This window comes from Macrosteles quadrilineatus, unplaced genomic scaffold, assembly GCF_028750875.1.
Source record: "Macrosteles quadrilineatus isolate MER2022 unplaced genomic scaffold, UCM_ALF_1.0 Scaffold_1__1_contigs__length_201487025, whole genome shotgun sequence".
NCBI classification, from domain to species: domain Eukaryota; kingdom Metazoa; phylum Arthropoda; class Insecta; order Hemiptera; family Cicadellidae; genus Macrosteles; species Macrosteles quadrilineatus.
In genome coordinates this window covers 23,484,058-23,511,234 of record NW_026542594.1, presented here as the reverse complement: position 1 = coordinate 23,511,234, position 27,177 = coordinate 23,484,058, and the positions used below count along the sequence as shown (strand labels likewise).

Here is a 27,177-nt window from a genome sequence, read left to right as displayed (position 1 = left end):
AAATCCCAAAATAATTCTAAACAACTTGTTAGTTACAGAATAACTTTATTTGTATATGAATTTAAGATTATACTTTCGCTTAGGCCTATATTTTATTTAAAACACTTGATTTGACTTGACTGTCCAAACCTTACCTTATACCGTTTACAATTGTTTGTCAATAAATATTCAGGGAAGGATTGAGAAAAAAACTCTCACAATTACAAATAATTTTCTTCTTTTATTTATCAGCTAAACATTCTTTATACAAAATATCTAAACTAAAAGCATTTTCGGATAGAAACAGACTTAAAATTACATTTCATACCAACACATAGAAATAAATAATAAACAAATGTATTATAATAAAACGTAGGACACCAGTAAGGTGTACTATCATAAGCGTATGGATTCTATATAATTATGTCAATTTAAGCCTAGTTAAACATGAATATTGAATTATCTTTTAAGCGTTGGCTTGTTAAGTTTTTTTATTTTTCAAATTTTCACTATTAATAAGGTACATTCCTTGAAGTCAACGGTTCAATCCAGTAGTGGTTACTTATCACAAATGTTCGGTCTATTTAGGGATTGTCAAGAGATAGCCTACTGTAATATCACTTTCAAGACTGTTTCAACTAATAATATATATTTTTATTGAGATTCGAATAAATACATAAATTTGACATAACAAAAACAAAATAACGTAAAACTCGGAGTTGTAGGCTTACTATAAACCGTTAGCAGCACGGACAGGGAAAACTCTGCATTTCAATGGTTTTTTCGTGCGTGTTATGTCCCATGTGTGTAGCTATTTGATTGTCAACAACAGATCTGTTATTGGACGAAACATTGTTTTAAATGATATCACTTGACAATGCCTAAATATGCGAAACATGTTGTCATTCCAATCCCTACTATGTTAAACTGTTCACGTGAAGGTACGCGCCGTATAATAGTATAATCTAAACAGTTCAGGGTCTAAATAAATAATTTTAAGCTGGGCCATTTGTTTGTAACTAATACATTGTTTTACAATAAATGGTAAAATAGTATTTTACACAACAATCACGTAAGGAGTATCTTTACGACACGAGTAGAACATTGAAAGTACGAGACCTGACAAGTGCCTTTAAAACTTCTACGAGTGTCGTAAATGCTAATAATACGAATTACGTACGCTGCTTTACCTACGACTGTTTCTTAATTAGTAACAATCAATTCTCATAACTTCCAAAAGAGGTTATGTTTTCTTTTATAACCTCTCATTGTTGCTAATGATTTTGATGCAACGACTTGTTCCAACCATCGATCTCTATTATTACTACAGTTGTAATAATAATAGAGATCGATGGTTCCAACCGATCGCTTGTTGTTAAAAAAAATTGGTCTTAACAGCTGATAAGTTGGCGTTCGAAGAATAACAATGTTCCTACTTTTCTTTTCATTCTTTAACTTTAATCGTTCAAACCTGTACTGTAAAGTAAAAAAAAACAATACTGTATATTAAGTAAGGAAGACGGTTAAGTAACTCTTTTCAAGTCTATAAACTAAACTTAAAACGAACAGGCTAGTTAAAAACGGTCGTAGGTAAATATGCTTTTAGCAACGTAACAAAGATTGTTTGAGCTTCCTAATAATTTACTATAATATTTGTGTAAAACTATTTTGTTTTAATTGACAACAATTTTATGTAACAGTCATGGTCTTTTTGGGTAAGGTGCATAATAAACTGAAAACCTAGGCCTCTAGTGCTGTTAAATTCTGAAGTATATTTTATAAGAACGAAATAAAGTTATTGAGTTTCTAATCAAGAAACAACCAATTTAAACCAGCAACACAAGTAAACGTCCAGGTTACAACACGTTGTCTACCTACATATTTACAAAGAAACCTAAGTGATCTATAAAACTTAGAAATGCATAGGAATTTTTGGGGAATATATGTATACCAGATAATATAAATATATATATTTTTATTACGATAGTTTGAAACTTCGTTAAAATTAAATTCAGAGTAAAAAATTGATTGTAAATAGATTGTGTATAGCCACGTTATAGCATGGCTGTGTATTAGATGCATATTTACAACACTGGCTAAAGGATGTATTGGTTTTTGTATTGTTTTATGATTTCGTATATAATACATCGTATCTACTTCATTATTCTTACGTACATTTTGGTCAATGTTTTCATTATAATATTCAATTCCATTAGTATTTTATAATGAATGTGAAGTCAGTCAAGAAATATTTGGCACATAAAAGGGTAGTTTAAACGGTTTAGGTTTAAGCCGTTTGACAATTATATTCTTAATAATTTAGCTTGTATAACGTACCGAATAGACTATGTGTAACAGAATAGGGATTTTATTATTTTATTTAAGCCGAATTTCCTCATTACCATGATTCAGTGATCTGATGTAAATTCTACACAATCCAACAGTAAACATGAAGCACGTAATCTTATTTACTTGATTATAAAAAATGTGTTATCACTTCAATCCGTAATACTAGGATATATGCAAAACATATTGTGGTAATATTCAATATCTTACCTTTCAAATATGTATTGCGAGTTTATTATTGTTAATTTACTTTTGAAGGGTTTGGCATATATTGTTGCTGAATAAGGACATATTACTAGCGCTCAAATTTGTTTATAGCTATTGGTAACCTTACAATGACTCATCAGTCTTTTTCCTTAAAGTTGTAAAACCTAAACAAAAAAAAAACATAACATTTAAGATCTTATAAAAGTAAAGGGCTGAAATGATTGTAAAGACGATTCAGGTTATTTATAATTAACTCGTCCAATCGAAATTATAATGTGTATATATATATACATGCACACCTTTCTGGTTCTTGCCTCTCTTGGTTTCATATAATAATTTATAATAATAATTTAGTGCTATACACAGTTCTTATTATCAATAATGTTTTTTTTTATAATTATATTGTGTTATAAAGTTGTGTTATATATTATATCGTAATGTCATATATTCATGACATATTATGTTCACATTGTATTACCAAATAGATTTTAATCCCGTTATTAATATCTTGAAGGAATATATTTGGTGTATATAAACTCCCTGGGGAGAACGCTGTGTATTTTTACTTAGGCCGTGAACAAATTATAAAAATTTCTGTCTAAGATGGCTCTTTTATCTTTCGTCTGTATGTTTCTTTTTACAAATCTAATCCCTCATTTTAATTTTACAAATGAAAATATAGCTCTGGAAAAATCTAAGAGAGACAAGGACACCACAATTTAAACGATCATCATTATTCTTAAACCTAATCACCCTTAAGTAGGGCCAGCGTTTGAATGTGAGCAATTACGATACACTGGAAATGTTGTATTGGGAGAGACCCAGCTTAATATTTCACAAATATTTACTGGTTTTTTTTCTTGGTGGTTGTGTAAGAAGTTTTCCACAAGTTCCACGGAAAGTATATATTACTGTTCCACCTGAAGCTCCGTTCTATGGGAACCCTCCACGACGTCTACGCTCTGTGAAGACCAAGTCGGGCATGACGTCAGCAAGCATGACGTCTTCGACGGTTACGTCATCGACGGATACGCCGTCTGCGTCCGCGCTTCGTCAGACGGTCGTCTCCATCGCCATCACGCTTTGTCAACACAGGGAGTCCTTACCGTCCAGAAACAGGTCCTCCGGGGATCCTGGATACCTGGAAGAGACAGACTATTTTATAAAACTAGTAGGCTTTTAACAAATCCTGGAGATAATAACAAACATGTACTACTCTTAAGTATTCATTGTCTATTGATAGATAACGATTGCGCATTAAAGCTGTCTACTGTTTTGAAATCAAACTGGATATAGATTAATCGAACCACTCACAGATGAAAATTAAAGATTTTTGTCGAATATGTGGAATTAATATAATGATTAATCGTAATCTATTTTTTGTTACTAACCAACTAACGTAACTATCCAAATAACGAATAAATAGATATTTGTATTAACGATTTTATTTGTATAATTTACCGTTCTGTTACTCAATGGACAAAGGAGTAATAAAACAAGTGACTGGCTGTAAAGTCTACATTGTCATTTTGTTAACGACATTGCCATTACAATTATATTAGAGTTTAAATCTAATAATATTACCAATTTTCTTTTCTAAAATATATCATCCGTCATAATATGACAGGTGGTTTAGATGTAAAAACATCATCTTACAGTTTTGTTTTATTAGTTTAACTCAACAAACACAAGCCTTAAGTACCTCATTGGTTTCATACACATAACGTATACATAAATGATAGTATAGTCCATTGCATTGTATACAAAAAAAATTAGAGTTATAGTGTAGAGTAACGTCATATTGCTTCTTAGTTAAATAATGTGAAAAAAAAATATTAAACACTTATAGATGAAATTGTGATATCCCCTACCTTTTTCCCAAGTCACCGTTATTGTGCATATGGTTTATATGCAGATGGTTGCTACCACGGTTGGCCTTCTTCTTTTTCTTTTGATTCCTCCTGTGCTGACGCCACTTGAGGCAGGCAGTCATTGTTATAAGTAACGTCAGCATTATCAGTGCACCAGCCCCTATCAGCACGTACAATATCGGCACTCCAAACTGGAAGGCGCAGTTAGCCTCTGCTTCGTCGTACCCAGAGGGGCAATGCCAGGCTCCATCACACCACAGCTCAGCACTGATGCAGGCGTTCAGCTCCGGACACCTGAAGAAGATTACGTCAAATAATTTTTGGAGTATTAAAATATACCTTACACGTTTTCCCTTTATTGCCATATAGATCCTTTTCAAATGTTCCCCCATAAGAGCTGGGTTAAAATGTAACTCTAAGTATGACACAATAATTCCATACAGTAAGTGAATATCGAGACTTTTTTTACAAGAGAGGATAATGAGTTGCTGAAAAAATGTGTCCCGGTATATGGCTTATAATTAGCAATTACTGTTATGAGATATTTAAAGAACATCTCAAATATTTTAATTTAATTATGCAAAAATGTTTTTATGTAATACAAATAGCAGATTTATCTCCCTAAGTATTTACTATAGCATTGACTATACGTGTGTAGTCAATGCTATAGCCATTTGCTAGCATACGAAACAGATTGTTGTAAATACGTTCGTCTTTAAAAGAAAACTTTACTTACATGCAGAAGGTTTACTAAACAACACTATCTACTAGTTTAAAGCTCCTATTCCATAAAAAAATATGTCGTAAAAATTCAATCAAACCTGTAAGGGCAGTCAAGTGGGTTTGATGAAGTCATGACGAAGCTACTTGTGGACGTTTGCATCGGCCTCTTTGACACTTCCATCCACGTGACTGAATAACTCCCAGGTTCTTTCTCAAGAAACTCAACAACAAAGCTACGAGCGTGAGGAGTAAGAAGCGTAAGCGAAGAACTACGGTTCCACCCATCTGAGAAAACCTAAAATGCAAAAATAGTAAAACTGTAAAAATAACTCTTTGCAGTTTTATTCAACTCTAAAATTTCTGACACGTTTTATTTCAACAAGTCAAATAAATTATTATCTACAAGTAGTCTCATTAATTAAAAAATTTGTACCATGCAGATTTCAATTTTTTAAACCGAGTTTGTGTTAATGAAAACGATCAAGATTTTCTAAAACTGTATGTAAAGCTTGTAAAGGAAGACTGGTTGGAATAAAAATGAAATACATTTGTGAAGTTGGATTTGCCCCTCGGATATAGAATAACTTGCTATAACTTATAGTAGATCTAGTGTGATACATGTATATGTAGTCCAACTTATAAAATAAATAAATATTTACTTTTTATAATATACTTTTTTTAAGTACACAATAAAATTTAGATTGTGTAATGTTATAATCAATATAAAATAATGCATTGTTCTCGCTTAGCTTTAAATTACCTTTATATTTCAGCAATGGTATTTTCAGAATTTTCAAAAAATGCTGTAAACATGAGTAAACTAGTTTAATAGATTTCAACACATAGTTGTAAGCTCTACTACATGCTACAGTTAACTTGTTCTTTAATAAGCAAATTTTACTTCAAGATAGTTTTTGTAAGAAAGAATTGCTTTAAAATAATTTAAAGAGATCCATCCTGCTAAAAAGTGACTGTAACCTACAAAAACATTTACGGAACAAAAAATTCATGAGCTTCCGGCTAGTAGACCAATACTGTACGTAGTAATAATTTTACTATGCCACCTTACTTTACAATAATGAATAAGGCTGGTCCGTTTTTCTCTGGTATATTTAAGAACAGTTTGTCGTCATAATATTTTAGTTTCAATGTGCACATAAATATTGTAAATAACATATTATAAATAACATTTCAAAAGCAATGTTTGCAACAAGTTTACCTCAACGACCCGCAGCCTGTTGACGCCCGAATCACTTGTAGGGCAGACCACTCTGGCCTCACGAGCACCGACACCAGCGTACACTAGGATGCGATTGGCAGTGTCGCACTGAAAAGACTCTTTTTTCCACCTTGAAAACAAATAACACAATAGATTAATAATTAAATACATTCACTTATAGTGAAAATAATAAAGGGGTTTAAAGTTACATATTCATTATAATATTTGTTTGAAAGTATTTGATTAAATTCATATAATAAAGCACAGTTACTATTCGGAGGAGTCGTTATAAGAAATATTTCTTTCACTTTAGAATGGACATACATTTACAATTCTACCTAATTATTTAGATAATAACATTCCAAACACTTGGTAAAAATTTGAATCATGTAGAATAAACCGTTTTGAAGATATATCAAATTTAGTAGTTAAAAATGTTAAAAACTGATTAGCGGGAATCGCAGCTAAAAGTTACACTTGGTAGCGTAACCATGGTGATACTTATTGTTGAGTTATGGAAATTTTTTTGTTTATGCAAGCATTTTGTTATTATTTATTATATTATTATGTAGTTATTACTTAATTAATATATTATTAATAATAATAATAATAATTATTATTATTATTATTATTATTATTATTATTATTATTATTATTATTATTATTATTATTAATACTGAAATAAGTCAATGAAAAATTTTTCTTATTTTTAGCATTATAAATAATAAATAATAGACAAATATAAAAAATAACTTTTTTGAAAAAAAAAATTATTATTTCACTGCCATATCCCCATGACATCAGCGAAAACCAGTAACTAGGTTCACTTCTACAAGGAAAGTAATTCAGTGTGTTTTTTCGTAACATGCTAATAGCGTATATGAAATAAAGAAACATATTACATACGATTACCATATTTGCATAAACGAGCAAAATACAACAGTTTACTTGTTTTTTCATAAGAATAACATGAAGTTTTAAGTGTGTAGTTTTTTTTATCCGTAAATTTTTGGTATACAACAACTCTGCTTCATACAAAGAAACTGCGAGTTTGATGTTTTAAAGGCAAAAGCTACTCGTTTATGAGCTACTAGGCCTAAACCCCGAAAAAGTGACTTGGCGTGAACATTCCGCATCCTGTAGCTACAAAAAGGTTACATTTGGCATGGAAATTCTAAGAATAAATACGTCTTAAAATTCAACATTTAAAAAATCTATTATGAAATACTTCATGAAGTGTTCAACTGTTTTAATTGTCTTAAAATTCTAAATCAATTGTAAAATGTGCTCAATGTAATACAATTTTATTCGCTCTATAAAAATACTAAATTAAAGATGATCGTTTTATGTCATAAAATAGTAAAATAAATTTGAACGGGGTGTGTTTCTTCCCTTTGGGGATATAAAAACGAAAAATTAAAGAGGTCCTGGTTCTAGGCTATTTTACCGAATCATTCATGGCGGGTGCCATGAATGATTCAGTAAAATTTCATTCCATATATGTGAATTTTACAAATATGTAGACGATTCCGAATTTACTTTATAACTATGAGAATTCTTTTTTTTAGACTTCCGATGATCTTAAAAATCCAAAGTGAGATGTCATTCTGATTCACTTAGTTTCTAAAATATATTATTCGAAATCCATAGCAATCTTAACATGTACATAAAATCGTGTAAGTTTATATAAATGGAGTACTAATAACATATTTACCATGGTTTTTTGTATTCATATGCATATCATTATAAATAGCATATTGCAAATAAGATGATATTATTATGAGAATTTAAATAAATATTGACAATGTTTTAATTATAAATTAAACTGTCCTTTAACATTATAACTACATGATTCATCATTAAATTCATTATATGTAGTTTTAAATGGTTAAAGGTGAATTTAAACATTTAACTGAGGCCTATAGATTTTCCTTTAATGGGTAAAACATTATTATTACTTCCGGATTGAGCATTTTTGTTGTATTTTTTTTTAATAAACCCTTTAAAAAAATCCGTTTTATACAAAAACAGTCTGCGTAAAATTGGCAAGGGGTTTACGATAGACAAAGGGTCAAAATCAACATATCTATGGATTCCTTGGGCTAAATTTGATTTTAAAAATCCCTCGATGCAGTAAATTACTTTTTTAATGTAAACAAAAACTACCTACATTAATTTCATTTATTTTTACTCTAAAAACTATTGCATCAATGTAAAATTGCTTCATAAATGCATATCAAACATATAACTAGTGTTGTTCGCCTAGTGTGGTATATCAATGCAAAACCCTTTAATTATACAATTATAAAAAAATACGTACCTTGTAGCAGAAAGTTCATAACCTCGAATCTTAAGATAAAGAAAATTATCTTCGGGTTCTATGAGCCATGGGAAATTCGAGCAGCTGTTTAAATCTAAGTGGTCTTCTGAGACGGTCTCCTCTGTCACTCTGGCAGCACTCACTTCATTGTATTCCACTTTACTGACAGCAGGACTTCTAAGTACAACCTCTCCACTGGAACCTCTAAGTCTTCTCTCCTCTCTGTGTTTTACACAAGCTTCACTCATAGAGTCCGACGGAACACTTACAAACTGGTACTCCCCTTCAAAATGGAAGTCTCCAAAGTCTTGCGTGATATTCATAAATGTCACTGTAAAATTTACTTCAACTATTGATGTCGTAAGCGTGTTTATAGTGATTGGTTCAGACAGCTTGGAGCACATACAATCTCTCTGAAGTTTCACTAAGGGCCAAGGGTATTCAGACACCCACAACTCCGCGACAGCAGGAGACTCAACTCCTTTCTCACATCTCCATCTTCCAGTTCGCGAATCTTCTTCTGTAGAACAAAGTCTTTCACCAAACTTAGCTCTTGTAAAGGTTAATCTTACTCTTTCTCCGGGTCCGGGTTCGAATCTCAATATGCAGCTTAGGTTTTGAGCACCACCTCTCCCGTAGTAAAAAACACTCCTCGGAGACTGAAATTTTCCAGAGGAAAGTGAATTGGGAGACGATAAAAATACACGGTCGCAAGGATTGTCTGAACCCTTAACGTGGCTTCCTTCTAGAGAAGTGTCGACGAATTCGTAGCGTATAAGGAAGTTTAGTGGAAAAAGGACTGAACCCTGCTTCAGAAACTGTTCCAGGGTAAGTTCACTTCCAGAGGACACGTAACTCTCAGCCAAGGAACACGGGCGGGTGAAGCGAGAACTATTACTCAGAAGAGTATGATCACAGAGTCTTGGTACTTCGTCCTTGCAGAACTCTCCCAGGAGACTGACGTTTGTCTGAAAAAATTATCATTATCTAAATCAATAATATGAATATTACTGATTATCAAAACTAAACACCTATTAAATCTACTTGTACAATGCAACTACATTATATGTAACAAACTTAAGATCATACTAAAAATGTATTAATATAGCTACAAATAGTAAAAAAAAATTTCCTTGACATTTATGATTCGAGTTTTTTTGTTTTTTTTTTTATTTAATTTGATTCGTTATTATATCTTTCAGTACCATTCTTTTAATTTAAAGTCATGCTTGCTATTTTCCCACCAATAAATTGGTTTGGAAAACTTTATTTTCATAAAAGAGATACATGAATAGTGAAAGTTACATCCTATGCACTTATATTAACAAAAGAAACGCATTTCCTTTAATCCCAAGACATAAAGTCTAGGCCATTTTAGTTAGAGAAGTTGCCGCTAGGTTGGTCTATCGATCCAGCCGGCTCCACAACTTCTGCTTAACTGTAGTTTTGTCTTGTTCTACAAACTCGAGTGCTTTTGTATCAATTGCTGTTTACTTTACTTCCCTCTCAAATTTATGTTCTCTGAGAGGGTAGGAGAGTTTATAGACTAAGGATATATACGTCAGGTTTATCTGTAACGTTTTACCTCTAATGTTTTTATCGAGTGGTCAGAAACATCTCAACTAAGAGGGTGTTTTACTGTAAAGATGTTAAGACATGATGCAACACACTTGATACAACACTCTTGATGAAGATGGTATTTTAAACCCTTTATGTTTTTAAAATACCCTTGAAATAAAAAAAAGAAGATAAATCTCGTATTGTCTAATCTTCCTATTATCTTTTTATTCTTATATTATATTCTCTATTGTTTCTTTATTTATTTTTTTGACAGTTACATAAAATTGCATAAACTTAACAAAACAAACCAAGTGATAAAGTGTAATTTGTAGAGGAATTATTTATGATTATTGACCTATTAAATATTGTTTTTTTTCACTCAAATTTAAATCATCCATTAACGGATTTTTTAAGACTTAAAAAAAATTAACTCAGAGGATAAGGACTCTCTGTCAATATTAATTAAATAATATTAAGTTGGATATGTTATGTTATTATCTTAAACTAAGGATCCACACAAACACACAAAAAACCTTTTAATAATGCTGATGCATTTTATCATATATAATTTACATAACTAAGCTTTTATTGGAACAAAGTTAACTTCATACACTTTTTAAGCATCTATATTTACAATTATTTTAGTTACGATTCCAATGATCAAGTTGATATCCTTTTATGTTATTAGGGTGGAATCTATTCCTGTCCTAGGTTACCTGTAGTCCTGTAACAGAAGTGATCCTCCCGTCCCATATCCTTAGCCTGGCGTTACAATCGTCCCCAAGTTGGAAGGCGGCAGGGTCGGCGCTGGCTGCATGGTACTTGATAAACGATAACCATACCGTCTCGTGTGTCCGACCCTGGAATTATAAATTTAATAGAAATTAAAACATATCACATTTATCAAAGTTAATATGGAATAAAAGTATTACTCGTTTGTGTGATTGTTTGTACTGGGTTCATTTAGGTAAGGTTGTGGATTGTTTGTTTAGGTATGAAATAAGTAGTATGAGGAAATCGATATATATATATATATATACATTTAATACCCCCGCCACAGCAAACCTGCAGACTAAGCGAATTTCCATTAGTCTGATTGGATTTACACTATAATATCTCCTTAAAAATATACCATTTATTCCCTATTAAAATGACATTGGTTTAACAAGTATTTAGATTTGGTGCAACAGGGGGTAAAAGTGTTTTTTCTTTTAACTTTAATAATTCAGTATAAAATAAATGCATTTTCATAATTTGATCAAAATATGTGCATAAACAAGCAAACTACAACAGTTTACTTATTCTTCATAACAATAACGATAATTTAAATTATTTTTTTTTATTTTCTCCGTAACTATTTGGCGAACAACAACGCCACAATATACTTAATTATTAGATTTTTTAGGTCTAAAAAATGGTTTGAAAATAAATTGAAAATGTTATGTTTTTAGGGTCAAAAATGGGAAAACCACCGTTCCCATATTCTGATCATGCTAGCTGTTCAAATAAATGTAGATTTACACGTTTGGACCATATTTCCTCAAAATTGGATCATTTTTGCTCGTGTTATCGTGCTAACGGACATATATGTATATATATATATCAAAACGAAAAAGAAAAATCGGTCCCGGGTCCAGGTCTTACCATGAGTACTACGGTAATAGCTTATTCCCTATATGGGAAATTCGCTAAAATGTTGTCTTGGTGAAGGCTATTATCTATATGTTACAGGATAGAGATTTAGGAAACGTTATAAATCAAAAGCTATAATTACTTTTTTGTTATTTTCGCAATACATGATATCGTGTAAGAGTGGATAGAAAATGCCCAATAGTGTTTTTACATAGTTTAGTTATTAAAATACATGTATACTAAGGAATAAATATTTGGGTCGTTATTCCTTCGATATTATTATAACAAGTACTTAATTATGGAGATGTACAAGAATGCTCCTATACAGGGTGAGTGAAATGCCGCTTGCATCCCCTTCAATGTTTAGCCGTTTAATATATTTTAAATCAGTTTGAACCAACTCAGGGATATGAGGTTAATAGTAACAAACGTTAATAGTATAGTAGTATCATTGACTATATAACACTACTATAACACTGTAGTGTTATATAGTCAATGGTAGTATCCAAAACATGGCCAATATGATCCGTCCTGATCATATTAAAAATGATCAGCATGTTTATATTTATAAACAAATTAACTTCAACAGTTTTCTTTCTCTCCGTAAAAATAACGTGAGAATTAAAATTTGCAGTTTTTATTTTATTTTATCTGGTACCTTTAATTGTACAGCAAAACTTCAATACAATAAATTAATAGTTTTTAAGCTCAATACGATGGCTGAAATGAAAATTTTCAGTTTTCTTGTTTAACCCTTTGCGGTCTTTTATGGAGTCTGCCTAATGTATTTTCAGGTTTAGGTCATATTGCCCATAACCATTTTTCAGACAAGTATTTTCGACTAAGCTTCCCGTCTGTCCCTCAGATACGTTATTCCCACTCATTGTGCCAACTAGCGATATCTTATATATTTTTATGTATGTGCAGTTGTTGTTGTGTAGGTTGTTGTATGTTTAATTTATTTGTTTATGTGAGTTGAAGTAAATTAATAATTGAATTATGGGTTCTAACCATTATAGGGATTTACTGGACAATGTTTTTGGATTAAATATCAAGTATTTCTTTTATTTGTGTTTGTATTTTTTTAGTTATAGAAACACACATCTTATTTTAAACTTAATAAACTGAAACGTTTATTCTATCTCTAGTTAACAATTTGTAAAAATACAGGTATTACATGTTTAGTTCACTTTGTCAAACTAGTTTACAGAAAAAGCTATACCTACTGAGAACAGCTGTTAAATATGGCATCACCCCTGACGTCAAAACAGTAGTGGCCTCTATAAGTAGACTAGCGTATCTGCGAGTACAACAGGGTAAATTTGATGGAATATCTATTTTGAAATGGACAGTGGGTACTATAAGTGGCTATAAACCATAACGGGTTTTGACAGGAAAATAAAAACAGCTAATTTAGAAGATTTCAAAATGATAGGATATTGCTGTTTTGCAAACTCATTCAGGTTTATTCCGCCCTACAACAACAATTCATTGATCATATCTTTTACCTATGGAAATTTTCAGTTCATTGTACCATGTTACTCAAACCGTCTCTTGTTAACTTAAATAATAGAGCATCATCTGCAAACCTGAAAGTGGTAGCGGCAGGTGGTGTTGGGGGGCAGTGAGTGGCGTGGGTTTTCCAAAACGCCCCATGGAGAGTCAAAACTGGTGAGGAGAAATTCGCAATGGCGACCGTCCCTCACGTACTTATGAGATCGAGCTTCGACAAACAGCACCTAACAGAGTAAATACAAAAGTAGATTATATTAACCATAAGTTATTTTTTTAAAACCTTTTTTTTTTCTTGTATCCACGCCAGTGGCATTTTTGTAATTAAGTCAAACACTTTTAAGGGAAAGTGGTCCAAACCCACTTCACTCTGTATTCGAAAATATTCCTTTTCCATATAGCTGAGATCTTCAAAAATCATCAATTTGCCAAGACACCAAAAACAAATATTGATCAGCTGACTTTTCTTGACATAACATTATTTTCACCAGACAAACAATTCTTTGTCTGATATTAACAAAGTTAGTGTACAACTGAAGTTTTTTAACTTTTTTAATTTGATAAAGTAGTTTTTTTTTTCGGTTGTGATGAAAAGTATCGTTAAATACTCATCACGAAAGTCCCATTTTTGAGCGAGATAGTATTTTAACGATACACGCTTCGATTATATGCAAAGTGTAAAAAAATAAAAACAAACCCATGGGGCGTAGCCCAAGGGAAATATGAAAATTTAATTATATAATATTGCATTGTCTTCCATTTGTGAGCTATGTTTCAAGTTTCAAGTCTCTAGCTCTTTGGGAAGTTAGTATAAAATTGACTGCAAAGTTTGTACCGGACAAGAAATCGAGCTAATAAAAACGTTTTAAAAACTCAAATAAAATGGAATCACGTAATATTGATTGCAGAGAAGTCCTAAAATAATTATAAAATTGTTGTTGGTTCGTGATTCAGCAGCGTGCTTCAGGTACGTCATCTTAATAATCGATGGCTCAAATTAAATCTGGTGTTTTACTTAATGTTCATAGACCTGAACATATAGGTTAATAAAATTAAAACTTGGTGAAATTAATTTTCAAATTGAAGTAAGAATTTGAAAAATAATTTAATTTATGTTATTTGGTCGAGTAAAACAATATATAAATATAATAATGATGCTTGATTGAAAATCCGTGCTTGTATACCTATACTTTAAGAAAAAAATTATAAAAATTGGTCTTGTAGAAAAGCTAAGCGAATTCGGAAAAGTAAAATTAAATGTTAGTCCAATAAGAAATGTACATGGAAGAAGGTGCTTTTGTGCTTAACTTGAAATATATGTCAGATAAATGGATGCTGTAGCTTGATGGAAAATCCGTGCGTGTATACCTTTTATTTAAGACCAACATCATGAAAATCGGTTAGGTAGGAGAGTCGAACCAATTGGGAAAAGAAAAACCAATAATTTTTAATATATAAATTAGTTAGGTATGGGGAAAACTTAAAAAGAATTAATCTAGAAACTGAAATTGATTGTACGATTATCGCTTAACGTTTGCATATCGGACGACCGATCAGACAGAAATGCTGCCAAAGCAGCATGGTAGCCTCAGGCCTTATTAACATATACTGACATGACATACATGGTTTAGACAGGGATCGGCTACACGTATTGCCGAGTATACATGTATTGCAATGTTAGCTTAGGGCATGATCAGCACTCATATGATCATGTCTCAAAACATACTGCTCATGGATATATCTATTAACAGCTTTCTGTCAAAGCCGTGTTAACAGTCTATTGTATGTCCTTGCTATATTGCTTACAAACAAAACATTGCTTTCTTAGTTCCTATTTTTGGCCCTAAACATATTTGCCCAAATATGTTAATGTGGTTGGTGAAATATTTATTTGACGTAATACAAAAGTGGCACTTTCTTTTTTGTATCAAGATTTTGTAGCCATACTTGTGCCATGTTGGTTTAACATAGTCTTTTTACATTTATTTTATAAGTAGTTTATTTTATTTTCAGTGAACTTTAAGAACAAATTGTTAAAATTGTTGCCTACCCCTGTCCTAATTTATTTATTACAACTTTTTTTTCCTAAAAATCTAAAATGAATATAAATTGAAATTTTTTTTAATACGCTTATGGCAAGAAAGCAACATCAACCAAAAATAAAAGTGAAAGGTGGCGTTATGTATTAATGTGTAGATTAACGTCCGCACTAGTGAAAACTACGACTATCCGCAGTGCTATACTGATAATTAGACCAATTTGTAAATTACGCGGCAAAAATGTAGTTCGGATTCCACTATAAACTTTAGGTCTCTTAGTTGCCATATGGGCTAATAATTAACAGTCCTGTCTAAAGAACATGTCGACCTTAGTCAGTAACAAGACCACAAGATCGCGCCACCTATCCTACACTCATTTCCATCCATACTTGTCTAAAAATGCCTACCTTCATAATAGTCACCACTTCAAATAATAAGTATAAGAAAGTATACATCAGGTCATTGCCACAATTTTTGGAATATTTCGGTATTTTAAAGAATTTGAATTAATATTCCAAACAGAGGTATTTGGAGCAGCTCGAGTTGAACTATAACACCCCAGGAAACCCACAACTAGTTATACAACTCAATTTTAGGACTAGAGCTAAGCACTTGAGGCATTACAGTTATGGTCAAGACTCAACTTAGGGTAGTTAACTTTCTCCTATAACGTTATTGGCGTATTATACCTAGGTTTAAGCGAAAATCCAATTTTCGAGTTTAATTAATAGGTTTTATGAAAACACATATTAGGGATAAGGTAAAGGGACATCCCTAATTTATAAATAGAACAAGTGTCATACTACTTACCTAATACAATAGATAACACATCAAAATACAACTTATCTCATGCCATAGATTGAGTAGTTTGTCAATCTCTTGACAACAACGTCCGTCAAATGACGTCTTACTATGCATAAGTCGCTTAAAATTATATTAAACAATTCATCATTTTCTTCTGGAATCACTTTAATTTCCTAGGAATCTCAGTTCAAGTAAAGTCTGGAGGGACTTTAAAAAATCTTAAACATAAAGCAGCATGTCGGGAAACCCCCATATAGTCAAAATAGTCCTCTTTATGAGATGATTAAATGGAAAATGATTTTGAATAAGGTTTAGAAACTAATCCAGTGAATAACATAGCTTATATATACTGATCGTTAATATATTTAGCGTAACATGCTGATGAAAGAAATTTGCCCGTTAACAAAATTTAGGAAGTTTAAGGGAAAGGTTTCCTGGGTTCCCTTACCACTTTTTAACCAAAAGTCAGCTGATCACTTGTCAGGTTTTGTTTTAAAGTTAGGGTGAAATGCAGGAGACGGAATCGCGTCTCCTTAAACCACCTAAGTTTTGTTTTGATTTATGAAAAGAACACAATTTTTCAAAATCAATTAAACGATTCAGCAGTTTAATTTTGGAATAAATTAGCCTTCACTTAGTATCAAACTTTTTTTGCCAAAGACTTATATTATGGTTAAATTTACCGCAGATTTGATCTTCTTGTGCATTCGTCTGATGAAATACAAAACTTAGGAATATTAAAGAATCTTTTGGATTTACCTTTCATTATTTCGAAGGTTTCTAAGTTATTGACGAAAGATTTTAAACGCTTAAGTAACACACGTTTACAATAAAGAGATTAATTATGTTTATGAGATATTATTAGTTAGCTTCGTCTAATACTCAATAGGCTTATGACCACCTCCCCTTTAACAAATTAATATCAATGATTTAGCGAATATAAAACAACCATGATGACACGTAAGCCGTACCTGAACTTCCAGCTCGAATCCAGGTAGATAGCTGAGAGGTACAGGGTGGAAGGGGTTGTCGTATGGGGAGGTGTGGAACTCCAGCAGCATGTTAGGACCGCTGCTGACAATGTCTGGAACTACATCACCTCCACACAGTCTGACCAAGACTGGGTCTAGAGTTGATGGTCCATCGTATACTGTGAGATAGTCCTGGACTACGTTACACTGGTCCCATACCCTGCGTGCGATTGAAGTAATGAAATAAAGTAATTATGTATTGGAAAAACTAAAGGCTATGCATTATGAAAAAAAAACTGCAAAAAAAACTTAGAAAATCTTCAAAATGAATAAACGATTTCAACTGTAAGGAATTATTTAAGTTGTGATAAAATTTTTATGTGCATTTTAAATTATTTCATTAGTAAAGAAAATAAAACAATTGACTAACCAGTACGATTCATTTGCATTGGTACCTATGCAGTTTTTTTTTTACATTTTAGTCAATCTTTCTTCTTTATAGTTAAGCTTATTTATGGTTTTTGTGCATTTATCCAGTAAAAATAATTACATCAATTAATACAATTTGAATTTGTTAATAGGATCTTTCATACACTCCGTGTAACATGTTTTTTACAGTTTCAACTCGTAATTCACAGAACCGAAAATTCAAGTATTGCAAATAGTATTGAAAACCTGTAGACTAGGGGAATTCAAGTTTGCCTGATTGGATTTTAGATAAACAATTTCAATAACAAGTTGAGTGCCATGGTTTCCTGTTATGGGATAAGGGAAACTTTTTTTATTTTATTTTACTGGTATGTGATAAAATAAACTAATTTGACAAACTTAAACAAAATTTATCGAAAAACTATCAAAATATTACAGTGTTTTTCTCCATAAGAATAGCTTGAGAATTTGAAATTTACCTTTTTTATTTTCCTCCGTAACCTTTAATTGTATTACAACAACGATACAATTTCGAAAGTTTGTAGAAAGCTATACACGGTGGCTATAATGGAAATCAGGCTATTCCATGTGTCAAAGGTAAAAAAATAAAAATAAACTCAAGAAAAGTACTTTAAGCCCCAATAACACTCTGTTGCTATTAACAAGTGATCATGCTGTTTCGTGAACTTATTCAAGGTCATCTATAAGTTCTACATTGATGCCAAACCAAAATCGGTAAAAAATTATTCGAGTTGTCATACTCATGGACACATTTACAAACACATACTTTTATACATATGAATTTACATGCATAAACATGTAAATGATTAATGTTTTTTTTTGGCCAAAAGGGACGTTACAATGAAAAAGTAAATCGATCCTGAGTAAAGTCTTTCCGTCCCGCCTATAAGTTATAGCCTTCTTTCCTTTAAGGATTTTTTTTTGTTTAAAGCGAAGAAAACCAAAATTTTAAATCTTTATAAAACATGTTGCATTTTAACTTTATTATTATAAATATTTTAAAGTAACGATGGCCTACTAGAGTTAAATAAGATAACAGATTAGCAAACATTATTTCCTGTAGAATATCTTAATATTTGGACAGCTATTAGTTTCCACAAAAAAAAAATATATAAAACTTTGTATTATTTAAATTTTGCATATATGTAAGTAGTAATTATAGTATTTCTGCACCTAACATATAATGTTAAACTTACATTGTTTACATGAAATAAACAATTAATTAATTGTTCTATATCGTTTACTATGAAGTAGGTCTCTTATTTATAATCACAGCTCTGGTGGTGACATGCAATTACACGTTTGTTAGGCATCTCGTGTAATAATTAACGTCACATGAGTTGATTGCAATAAACAACTCATGATCTAAGTAATTAGTTCTGTCACTGTAACTCTAACGCACAATTGACGTTTCAATACTTGCAACGTTCAACTGTATCTAATCATTAGGTGAAAAGCGTAATCAGAGCTATACAGGATATGACCACTTTACCTAATCATTTAGATCCAAACCTATTCCATACTCACGTAATATAGTGAGTTTAGAACAACTTGTATTCCATAAGTCGTATGCTTTCTTATTCCAATTTTTATGTCACTATGTTTGTACAATTTAAACTAAACAATGAGCTATAACATGTTGGTTTTAAAATTATAGTACGTACAAGTAGTACTTACAGACCACTCAAAACACAAAACATCTCACAAATCAAGCTGTAAGAAATCTTTAAAAAAATACAAAATGTTTTCCCAAGAACATAGTTGAGTAATTTTCAACATAAAAACACCGTATAACATGTTTCATACTTTTGTTTGACACAGATACACCTATACATTATAATGCCTGATAAATTTGTAATTATAAAACATTGGTCTTCTAAATGTCTATAAAATAAACAGAAAATAGTATCGAATGCCAAAACACATTACCTAAGAACCCTCTGGCTCCTGTCGTATTTCACTATTTGGTCCTTGATATGTATCTTGTGGCTGTTTCTTTGTCGAACCACCAACAAAACATGTTTACCTCTTGGAGCTGTTCTCTGCTCCACCCTGTAAACATTGAACGTAAAACATTTTCAATATTGGCCTCCAATAGTAAAGTTAAATTGTGTCACGTTTTATTCTCAAACAATTTATAGTATTTTTTGTCGTCTGAGTGCTTCATATTAAGTTTGGATAAAAAAATTAAACCAATGTTCCACATAATATTGGAACAGGATCTGTTTCATTCCAAACTTTAAAGCTTCACGTTTGATGTCAGAGGTCATTGGTTTTATGAACAAATAGACGAGGGTTTAAAAAATACAAATCATCACAAATGTAGGCTTTGTGATATTATTACTAAATAGCTTAACTTTAACTTTATATTTGGCATTGGAAGAATAATTCAATGTAATAAACATAGCTCAATCTTTTAACAATGCATTTTAAGTGAAGTATAAAATAATCTAATAATAAATATTATTTATAAACATTTACAGACTATCGTGTATGTATAATGCTAGGCACCTAAAGAATGTAAAAAAACCAGGTGGGCAAAGTATTTAAAATAAATAGATGTGTAAAAAAAAAACAATCGTAAATATAAAATATGTTCTGTATAGTTGGGTTAGGCTAAATATAGTTTAGATTAGATTAGTTTAAAAATGCAAGTCTTTAGGTTGGACTAGATTAGTCAATGCAGAAAAAAAATTTACTGTGTTTATTTTATCTGTTACCTTTAGTATGAATGGTCATCCAAAAGAATATGTGGGTAAAATATATTTTACGCATTATTCCATACTGAGTCATTTTAAGCGGTGTAGAAATTAGGTTTTGGAAATCTGAGACAATCCATAGAATACGCGTTTTTATAATTTGCCACTAACATAATACATTTTTAATTCATAGGCCTGACATATTATTGTATTACATGTAAGGGAAGTTAATCTACCAACTGTGGTCATCGTCCAACATTTTAGAGGCAGAGGAAAATTCTGATAACAAATTCTCTTTACTACCGTTCAGTGTCCTAACACGTCCATGAATTATGTCAGTGTATAAACAGAGGACTGTTTGTCCAAACGGAGTTGAAATTCATTACACGACAGCAAGAGCATTTATTTATCACACCAGTGCTCGTTACATATTCAACCAAGCCATGAAAAAACGCCGCTAGTAAATCCAAAAAACTAAATACGTTCCAAAAGAGTTGTAAAAATAAACAAATTTTGGTCCCATTGTATGGTGAATTTTTCCTGTTGTATGTTCTTTGTTGGTAGTGGATTTTTAGCAATGGTAAGATTATGTTTTAAGAGGTAATAAATAGTAATGGGGTACATTTTGGATATTTTTTATCGCAATTTGGTAGAAAGACTTGCACTCGCGGCAACATGCCTTGTAGATGTGAAAAATGTAAATAACTTATTAATTGATTGATTGATGCTTCCTCCAACACAATTATATTAATTAAAAGTTCTACTGTAAAAATTGGAAGATCGATAATATATGTAAACATTTTTTTCAAATGCAATCAATTACAAACAGTGACACTGGTCATTCCAATCGAGAGATGTTTACGAGTCTCTGATATCACCTGTTATGGCTAATGTGACGGTTCTAAATAAATCGCTATTGTATTATAATACACATATACACACATATTTACCATCCTTTTAACTAACAAGTGAATATGTAAATACGCCTAATATTGTTGAAATATTTGTTCATTTATTACATTTCTTTGCCAATTGTATTTGCCCAACCTATTCATACTAATTATTGTTTTATCAGGTGTATTTCTTGTTATAATTACTATGGCTTTTACCTAAGCTTTCTCTGGGCTTTAGGACTAATCTTGTTACGTAGAGTAACACGTCTTATAACACTTAAAACATACAGGGTGAGTTTTAATTCCCCCCCCCAACTTTTTTCTACATTTTTTCAAATATCAATCCCAGATCACTTCCAAACATTGTTGGGTAGTAAGTACTTCATTTTGACAAGGTGGTCATTTCCGGCCGCCATCTTGGATCGCCATATTGGATGCAAAATTTTTTTTCCAAATGTAAAGGTGGGGTTGTGACCCATTATTTCGAACTAGATTTTTACCCTGATTACAATGCTGCAAACTGTTTTTAAAAATCTTGATTCGTTCTAAAGTTATGAGGGCTTTTTAAAACTTTACTTTTAGCACATTTTAACATTGTGCATTTAAAATCTAAGACCATAATCTCAAAATAGTGCTAGATAAAGATAAGTATACACTACCAGTATTTGTTGACCTATTTTCACTTGGTTATGACTGATGTATTTTTTTCGGCCGCCATCTTGGATCCGCCGTTTTGAAATGTGATAAATTATTTTAAATATGAAGGGTGTGTTGTGACCCATCATTTCTAACTAATTTTTTAAGCTAAACTCAATGCCGCAATTCATTTTTTGTTATCAAGTTTTATTTATGAAATATTGCAATTTTTTTGTAAAAAATGTCAATATTTAAAAATTAAAAAATGAAAATGAAAAACGGATCATGGAATTAAGTTCAGCTTAAAAAAGTAGTTAGAAATGATGGGTCACAACACCCTCTTCATATTTAAAATAATTTATCACATTTCAAAATGGCGGATCCAAGATGGCGGCCGAAAAAAATACATCAGTCATAACCAAGTGAAAATAGGTCGACAATTACTGGTAGTGTATACTTATCTTTATCTAGCACTATTTTGAGATTATGGGTCTTAGTTTGTAAATGCACAATGTTAAAATGTGCTAAAAATAAAGTTTTAAAAAGCCCTCATAACTTTAGAACGAATCAAGATTTTTAAAAAAGTTTGCAGCATTGTAATCAGGGTAAAAATCTAGTTCGAAATAATGGGTCACAACCCCACCTTTACATTTGAAAAAAATTTTGCATCCAATATGGCGGATCCAAGATGGCGGCCGGAAATGACCACCTTGTCAAAATGAAGTACTTACTACCCAACAATGTTTGGAAGTGGTCTGGGATTGATATTTGAAAAAATGTAGAAAAAAGTTGGGGGGGGGACAATTAAAACTCACCCTGTATATTTACGCTTATACTGTTATTCACAAGATGGTAAGTATACATAGAAGATAGTAAGTAGTGACCGATTTTGTTTGGACACTCCCATCATCACCAGACCCAATAGGAGAATGATTCAACTTGTATGTATATTTACCGTCTTGTGAGTAACAGTATAAACGTAAATATACGTTTCAAGTGTTACAAGACATTTCTTTTATTTACTTTTCGTAAATGTAATAACACGTACAATGCTGATGAAAAAGCTATTTAATATTGTTGTTACATCTTGTTGTGCATAAGACACTTTTAAGAACACATTTAATCATAGTGCTAACTTTGCCTGGCTTATTTAATGCTATTTCTCCAAGGAATGTAGGACAGCAACAAGGCCTCTTCAGCTTACTCAGTTGGAGCAATTCTATTCTCCTCCTACTAGGCTATGTACATCAAGCCTGCCACAGCTTAAGAAGGTCTACACCCGTACGCATCCAAGTATTTTTGGTTCCCCCCTTTTTCTCTTTATCTTTGCGTATTCTACTCCAGGCCTTTTCATTCTAGCCTGCTCTCTCCCTTCTTCAGTGTGTGGACATCAATTTATGCTTTAATCATTTCATTTTATTCCTGAGTGGAATTTATTTGGTCCAAGCCCATAATACTTCGTTGGACATTAATACAGGTTTGCTGATAAGGACCTGGATGGTTTAGTAATTTATACTAGACTCGTACTGGTCTTAAATTATATCAGTGACTTCTTGGTGTCACTAGGATAATAGACATATATGATCTGCAAAACCAAGTAGTTCAAACGACCATTAATGCCCTACTGCAGTCCTATTATTCTTCCGTATCCCACTATTTTCAAAATATGGTCCATTGTGATCAAGAAAAGGAGGGGTAAAAGCAAGAATCCTTGTCTTACACCAGTCTTTATTAAACACGGCGGCGAGAGCTGTCCCGTATCTTACAAAACACATTGAAAATTCCTTTTTCATAATATTTAAGGTTTTTTTCTTGTATACCAATCTCCCGGGTGAATTTACAACATTACACTTCTGTCAACACCATCACATGTCAAATGTTGAAACTGTTTGAGTCTTTCAAACTCAATGAACGTGGTATACACTGAAGGCTGAAGTTGTAGTGACTGCTTGATGATGATTCTTAATGTATTAATTTGGCCAACAGAAGACCTGTTTTTTCAAACTCTAGCCAGCTATTTCCTTTTATCATTAGCAATTTGCTATTGAAAAACCAACAAAAACAAGAGCACAACGATACCTGTAATAGCAGGTGACATTTCTTGGGTAGACCCCGGGATAGTTTGGACTCTGGATCCTGCATGGTCTCCTGTCGCACCCCTCCAACACCCGGTCACAGTACGTCCCAGGCAGGAGCTCCCCACGGTAGCTGACTGCGGTACTGTTGCCATAGCGAAGGTGGGCCTCTGAGCGTCGCAGAAACTTGTAAGCTAACTTGAAGTCAAAGTTGTATCCTATACCCTGTGTGAAACAAATGATTAAGTTTGTACATTTTAAGTGGTTTTTGGTTAAAACAATAGTGATTTATCATAAAATGTAATGAAATGAGGTAGAAAACCCAAAAACTTTCACTGTAAATGGATATGTTTATTTGAGTGCTGTTAATCGTATCACAATGTATAAAACAGTGCCATTACATAAAGTTAGGGGAAGGATACAGGGTATATTTCCAAGATATAACTTAAACAAAATTAGGTTGCAAAAGCAGCTTAACACAACCAAGGTGATGAAAAAAAAGTGTTTTTCAACTGCCTTTAAGGCCATCATATAGATTAAACTACAAGTTAAGGTTTTAAGGTGGAAAACCATACACTTAGGCTACTGATAATAAAATTGCCTGCAAATATCTAAAGACAATATTTAAAGGGATGATTTTTTTAATATTTAACCCTTAATTATAAGATAAATGTCTATGTCTAAGCAGATGCGTATAAAAGCTTAACCCTACTTAGCGTAGGAAGTTTTTTAGTGTGATACACGTAATGACGTTATTTTTAGAAAACAAATAAATTTTGCTAAGTTTACTACAATGAACCAAGATTTCTTGTACTATTGATTTTTTTAATTTTTAACATCATTAACAATATCTTTCAATAATGGGCTTTAATTTGCATGCAAGCTTGGGCATCCTAAGCAGTCATGTCATGTTGTTTGATCTAGACCACACTCACCTGTTCACTGAGCTTGTCTAGTTGGAGTGTCAGGTTCAATGACCTTCCTTCACTGTAGTACACTGTATACCCCCATGCACTGCCACACCACTGGCCCTCAGTGTCCGGCCTCTCCGTCTCTCTTATAGACATATGACCGTCCGGACAACCCTCAGAGGTAAAAGAGACGAACTTGCCCACGGTAAACGTGTCGAAAGTCAGCTGTGAGCAACGTTTACGGTTGATTAGAAAATAGGTCGAGAGGAAAAAATATATTGATCTTAAATGTAAATAGGTTATTAGGTGTTTTTTTTTTACGAAAATCTATACAAAAATTTAGATTTAAAACAAAATAAACAATGCCATATTTCACTTTGCAAACTAAATAATACATAACTAAATAATTATTCATTTTAACTTTTAACCTTATTCTGATGTGTATTATAACAATATTAAACGCTGAAACAACAGCTTTGAATTAGGGGTTTTAAGATTGTTAAAAACATGAACAAGAAGTAATATTAAAGAACTAGTAAATACTTATAATGTTTAATAACGTAAGTGAATTCAATAGTATCATACATTTGTCTTTTGAAAGAAACTAATTCACTTCGAAAACTGTCGTTAATTCTAGTCCTGATTCAAAAATTAATTTTGATGAGATATCAATACCTGCACCAAATCTCCAAACTCTCCACTGCCGGCGGTAAAGTTGAGGTGGCAAAGAAAGGGCAGTCTATCTTCCCTCGGTCTCCTGATCTCCAGCTCGTACGTTCTCCCAACGTCCCCGTAGAACGTCCGGTTACACGCTATACAAGTATAATAAGAGCATACAATCAAAAGTTTTAACAAACATCTCAGTATAATTTAAGTTCCTATAATCGGTGCCACCCAAGAGAAAATAATGATCCCGAATTACTGTTTTTGTGCATTGAGCCTAGTTATTTTTTACTTGGGCCTAAATGTCTAATGTGCATTTTCTAACACTAAAGAGGTAACTTCATGGAACTATTAGCTCCACAGCTCCACATATACATGGAAATTCATGGAATTATTTTCCTAGTTTATTACACAGCAGCGTACGTATGAATGAAATAAACAAATATTACTAGCATTTTATAACCAGTGTTAACTTGACTATGGATTAAGTAAAAGTATGGACAAACCAACGAATCAAGGTAAAACAGTTATCCATAATAAATTACAATGTGATCTGGTCAATTAGTTTGGCTGAGTAATCAGGTTATCTTTTATATTACGACACTAATTATATTATTTGTTAGAGACTTAGACCTAATTTCTCTGAAATATTTCATTCTTTGAGTAAGTTGACAATTTTTATTTCATTTTGATCTTGTTTCCCTTTTTTCGTAGATAATGTTCCTTATAAAGCTGTGTATTTTTATTCTAATTTCCATGCTAAGCCGTTTACAGCAATGAATGTCAATATAAAAAAGAAAACTAATTCCTCCTTAATATGTAGTGTCCAAAATTAGGTTTATAGACGGATTGTCTTGTTCATAATTGACTGCATTACTTAGTAATACCATGATACAATCGTCGAGTCTTTCTTGCGCAGTTAAAAAAAGACACAGCAAACATACAGTATATGTTATAAAGTGTGTTTATTATTTACACCACAATGTATTTATTAGGATTAATAAATATAATTCAAGGGGTTAATATAAAAGGGTTCATTGTTGTATATTTATGTATTCTGCATAAAAAAAGTATTGAAAGATAATTTAAAAAGTGGTATTTTAAATGCTTTGCGTACTGCTAAGTCATTACGCCCTTAAGGGAGTATCAGGTGTTACTTACGTGAGCAGTATCTCGGCTCGTCACTCTTGTCTGCGCAGTCATCCACACCGTCACAGTAACGGTCCAGAGACACACACTGGCCTGTGTCACAGAAGAACTCTGACACTCTACAGGTCGGTGGGGAGGCCAGACACGTGGCTAGCCACACTACCAGCACTTGCAGCCGCCACTGGGACCAGCTCATGCTACCACCTGCAACAGCATACAGTTATTATTGCTAACGGCCCAGAGACACACACTGGCCTGTGTCACAGAAGAACTCTGACACTCTACAGGTCGGTGGGGAGGCCAGACACGTGGCTAGCCACACTACCAGCACTTGCAGCCGCCACTGGGACCAGCTCATGCTACCACCTGCAACAGCATACAGTTATTATTGCTAACGGCCCAGAGACACACACTGCCCTGTGTCACAGAAGAACTCTGACACTCTACAGGTTGGTGGGGAGGCCAGACACGTGGCTAGCCACACTACCAGCACTTGCAGCCGCCACTGGGACCAGCTC

At 32.4% G+C, this 27,177-nt stretch overlaps 1 protein-coding gene across 1 annotated transcript; it reads right to left on the bottom strand.

The window, feature by feature from the left end:
• Window positions 1–226: 226 nt before the first annotated feature.
• Window positions 227–26,926, bottom strand: LOC128983034 (uncharacterized). Its single transcript, XM_054402160.1, has 13 exons — window positions 26,672–26,926; window positions 25,523–25,659; window positions 24,872–25,072; window positions 23,941–24,161; window positions 19,563–19,685; window positions 17,184–17,403; window positions 13,447–13,596; window positions 10,942–11,085; window positions 8,666–9,633; window positions 6,346–6,475; window positions 5,225–5,421; window positions 4,404–4,697; window positions 227–3,673 (listed from the first exon to the last, which is right to left on the bottom strand). The coding sequence occupies exons 1-13, from the start codon at window positions 26,853–26,855 to the stop codon at window positions 3,619–3,621; spliced, it is 3,024 nt and encodes a 1,007-aa protein (XP_054258135.1). The 5' UTR covers window positions 26,856–26,926; the 3' UTR covers window positions 227–3,618.
• Between the last annotated feature and the right edge of the window lie 251 nt (window positions 26,927–27,177).

Coding starts and splice junctions, on each gene's coding strand:
- LOC128983034 (XM_054402160.1), bottom strand. CDS start 26,855: ATGAGCTGGTCCCAGTGGCGGCTGCAAGTGCTGGTAGTGTGGCTAGCC. Junction 19,686..23,940: donor AATGTCACCTGCTATTACAG/GTATCGTTGTGC, acceptor CAATGTTTACAG/GGTGGAGCAGAGAACAGCTC. Junction 11,086..13,446: donor CCTGCCGCTACCACTTTCAG/GTTTGCAGATGA, acceptor TTATAATTCCAG/GGTCGGACACACGAGACGGT.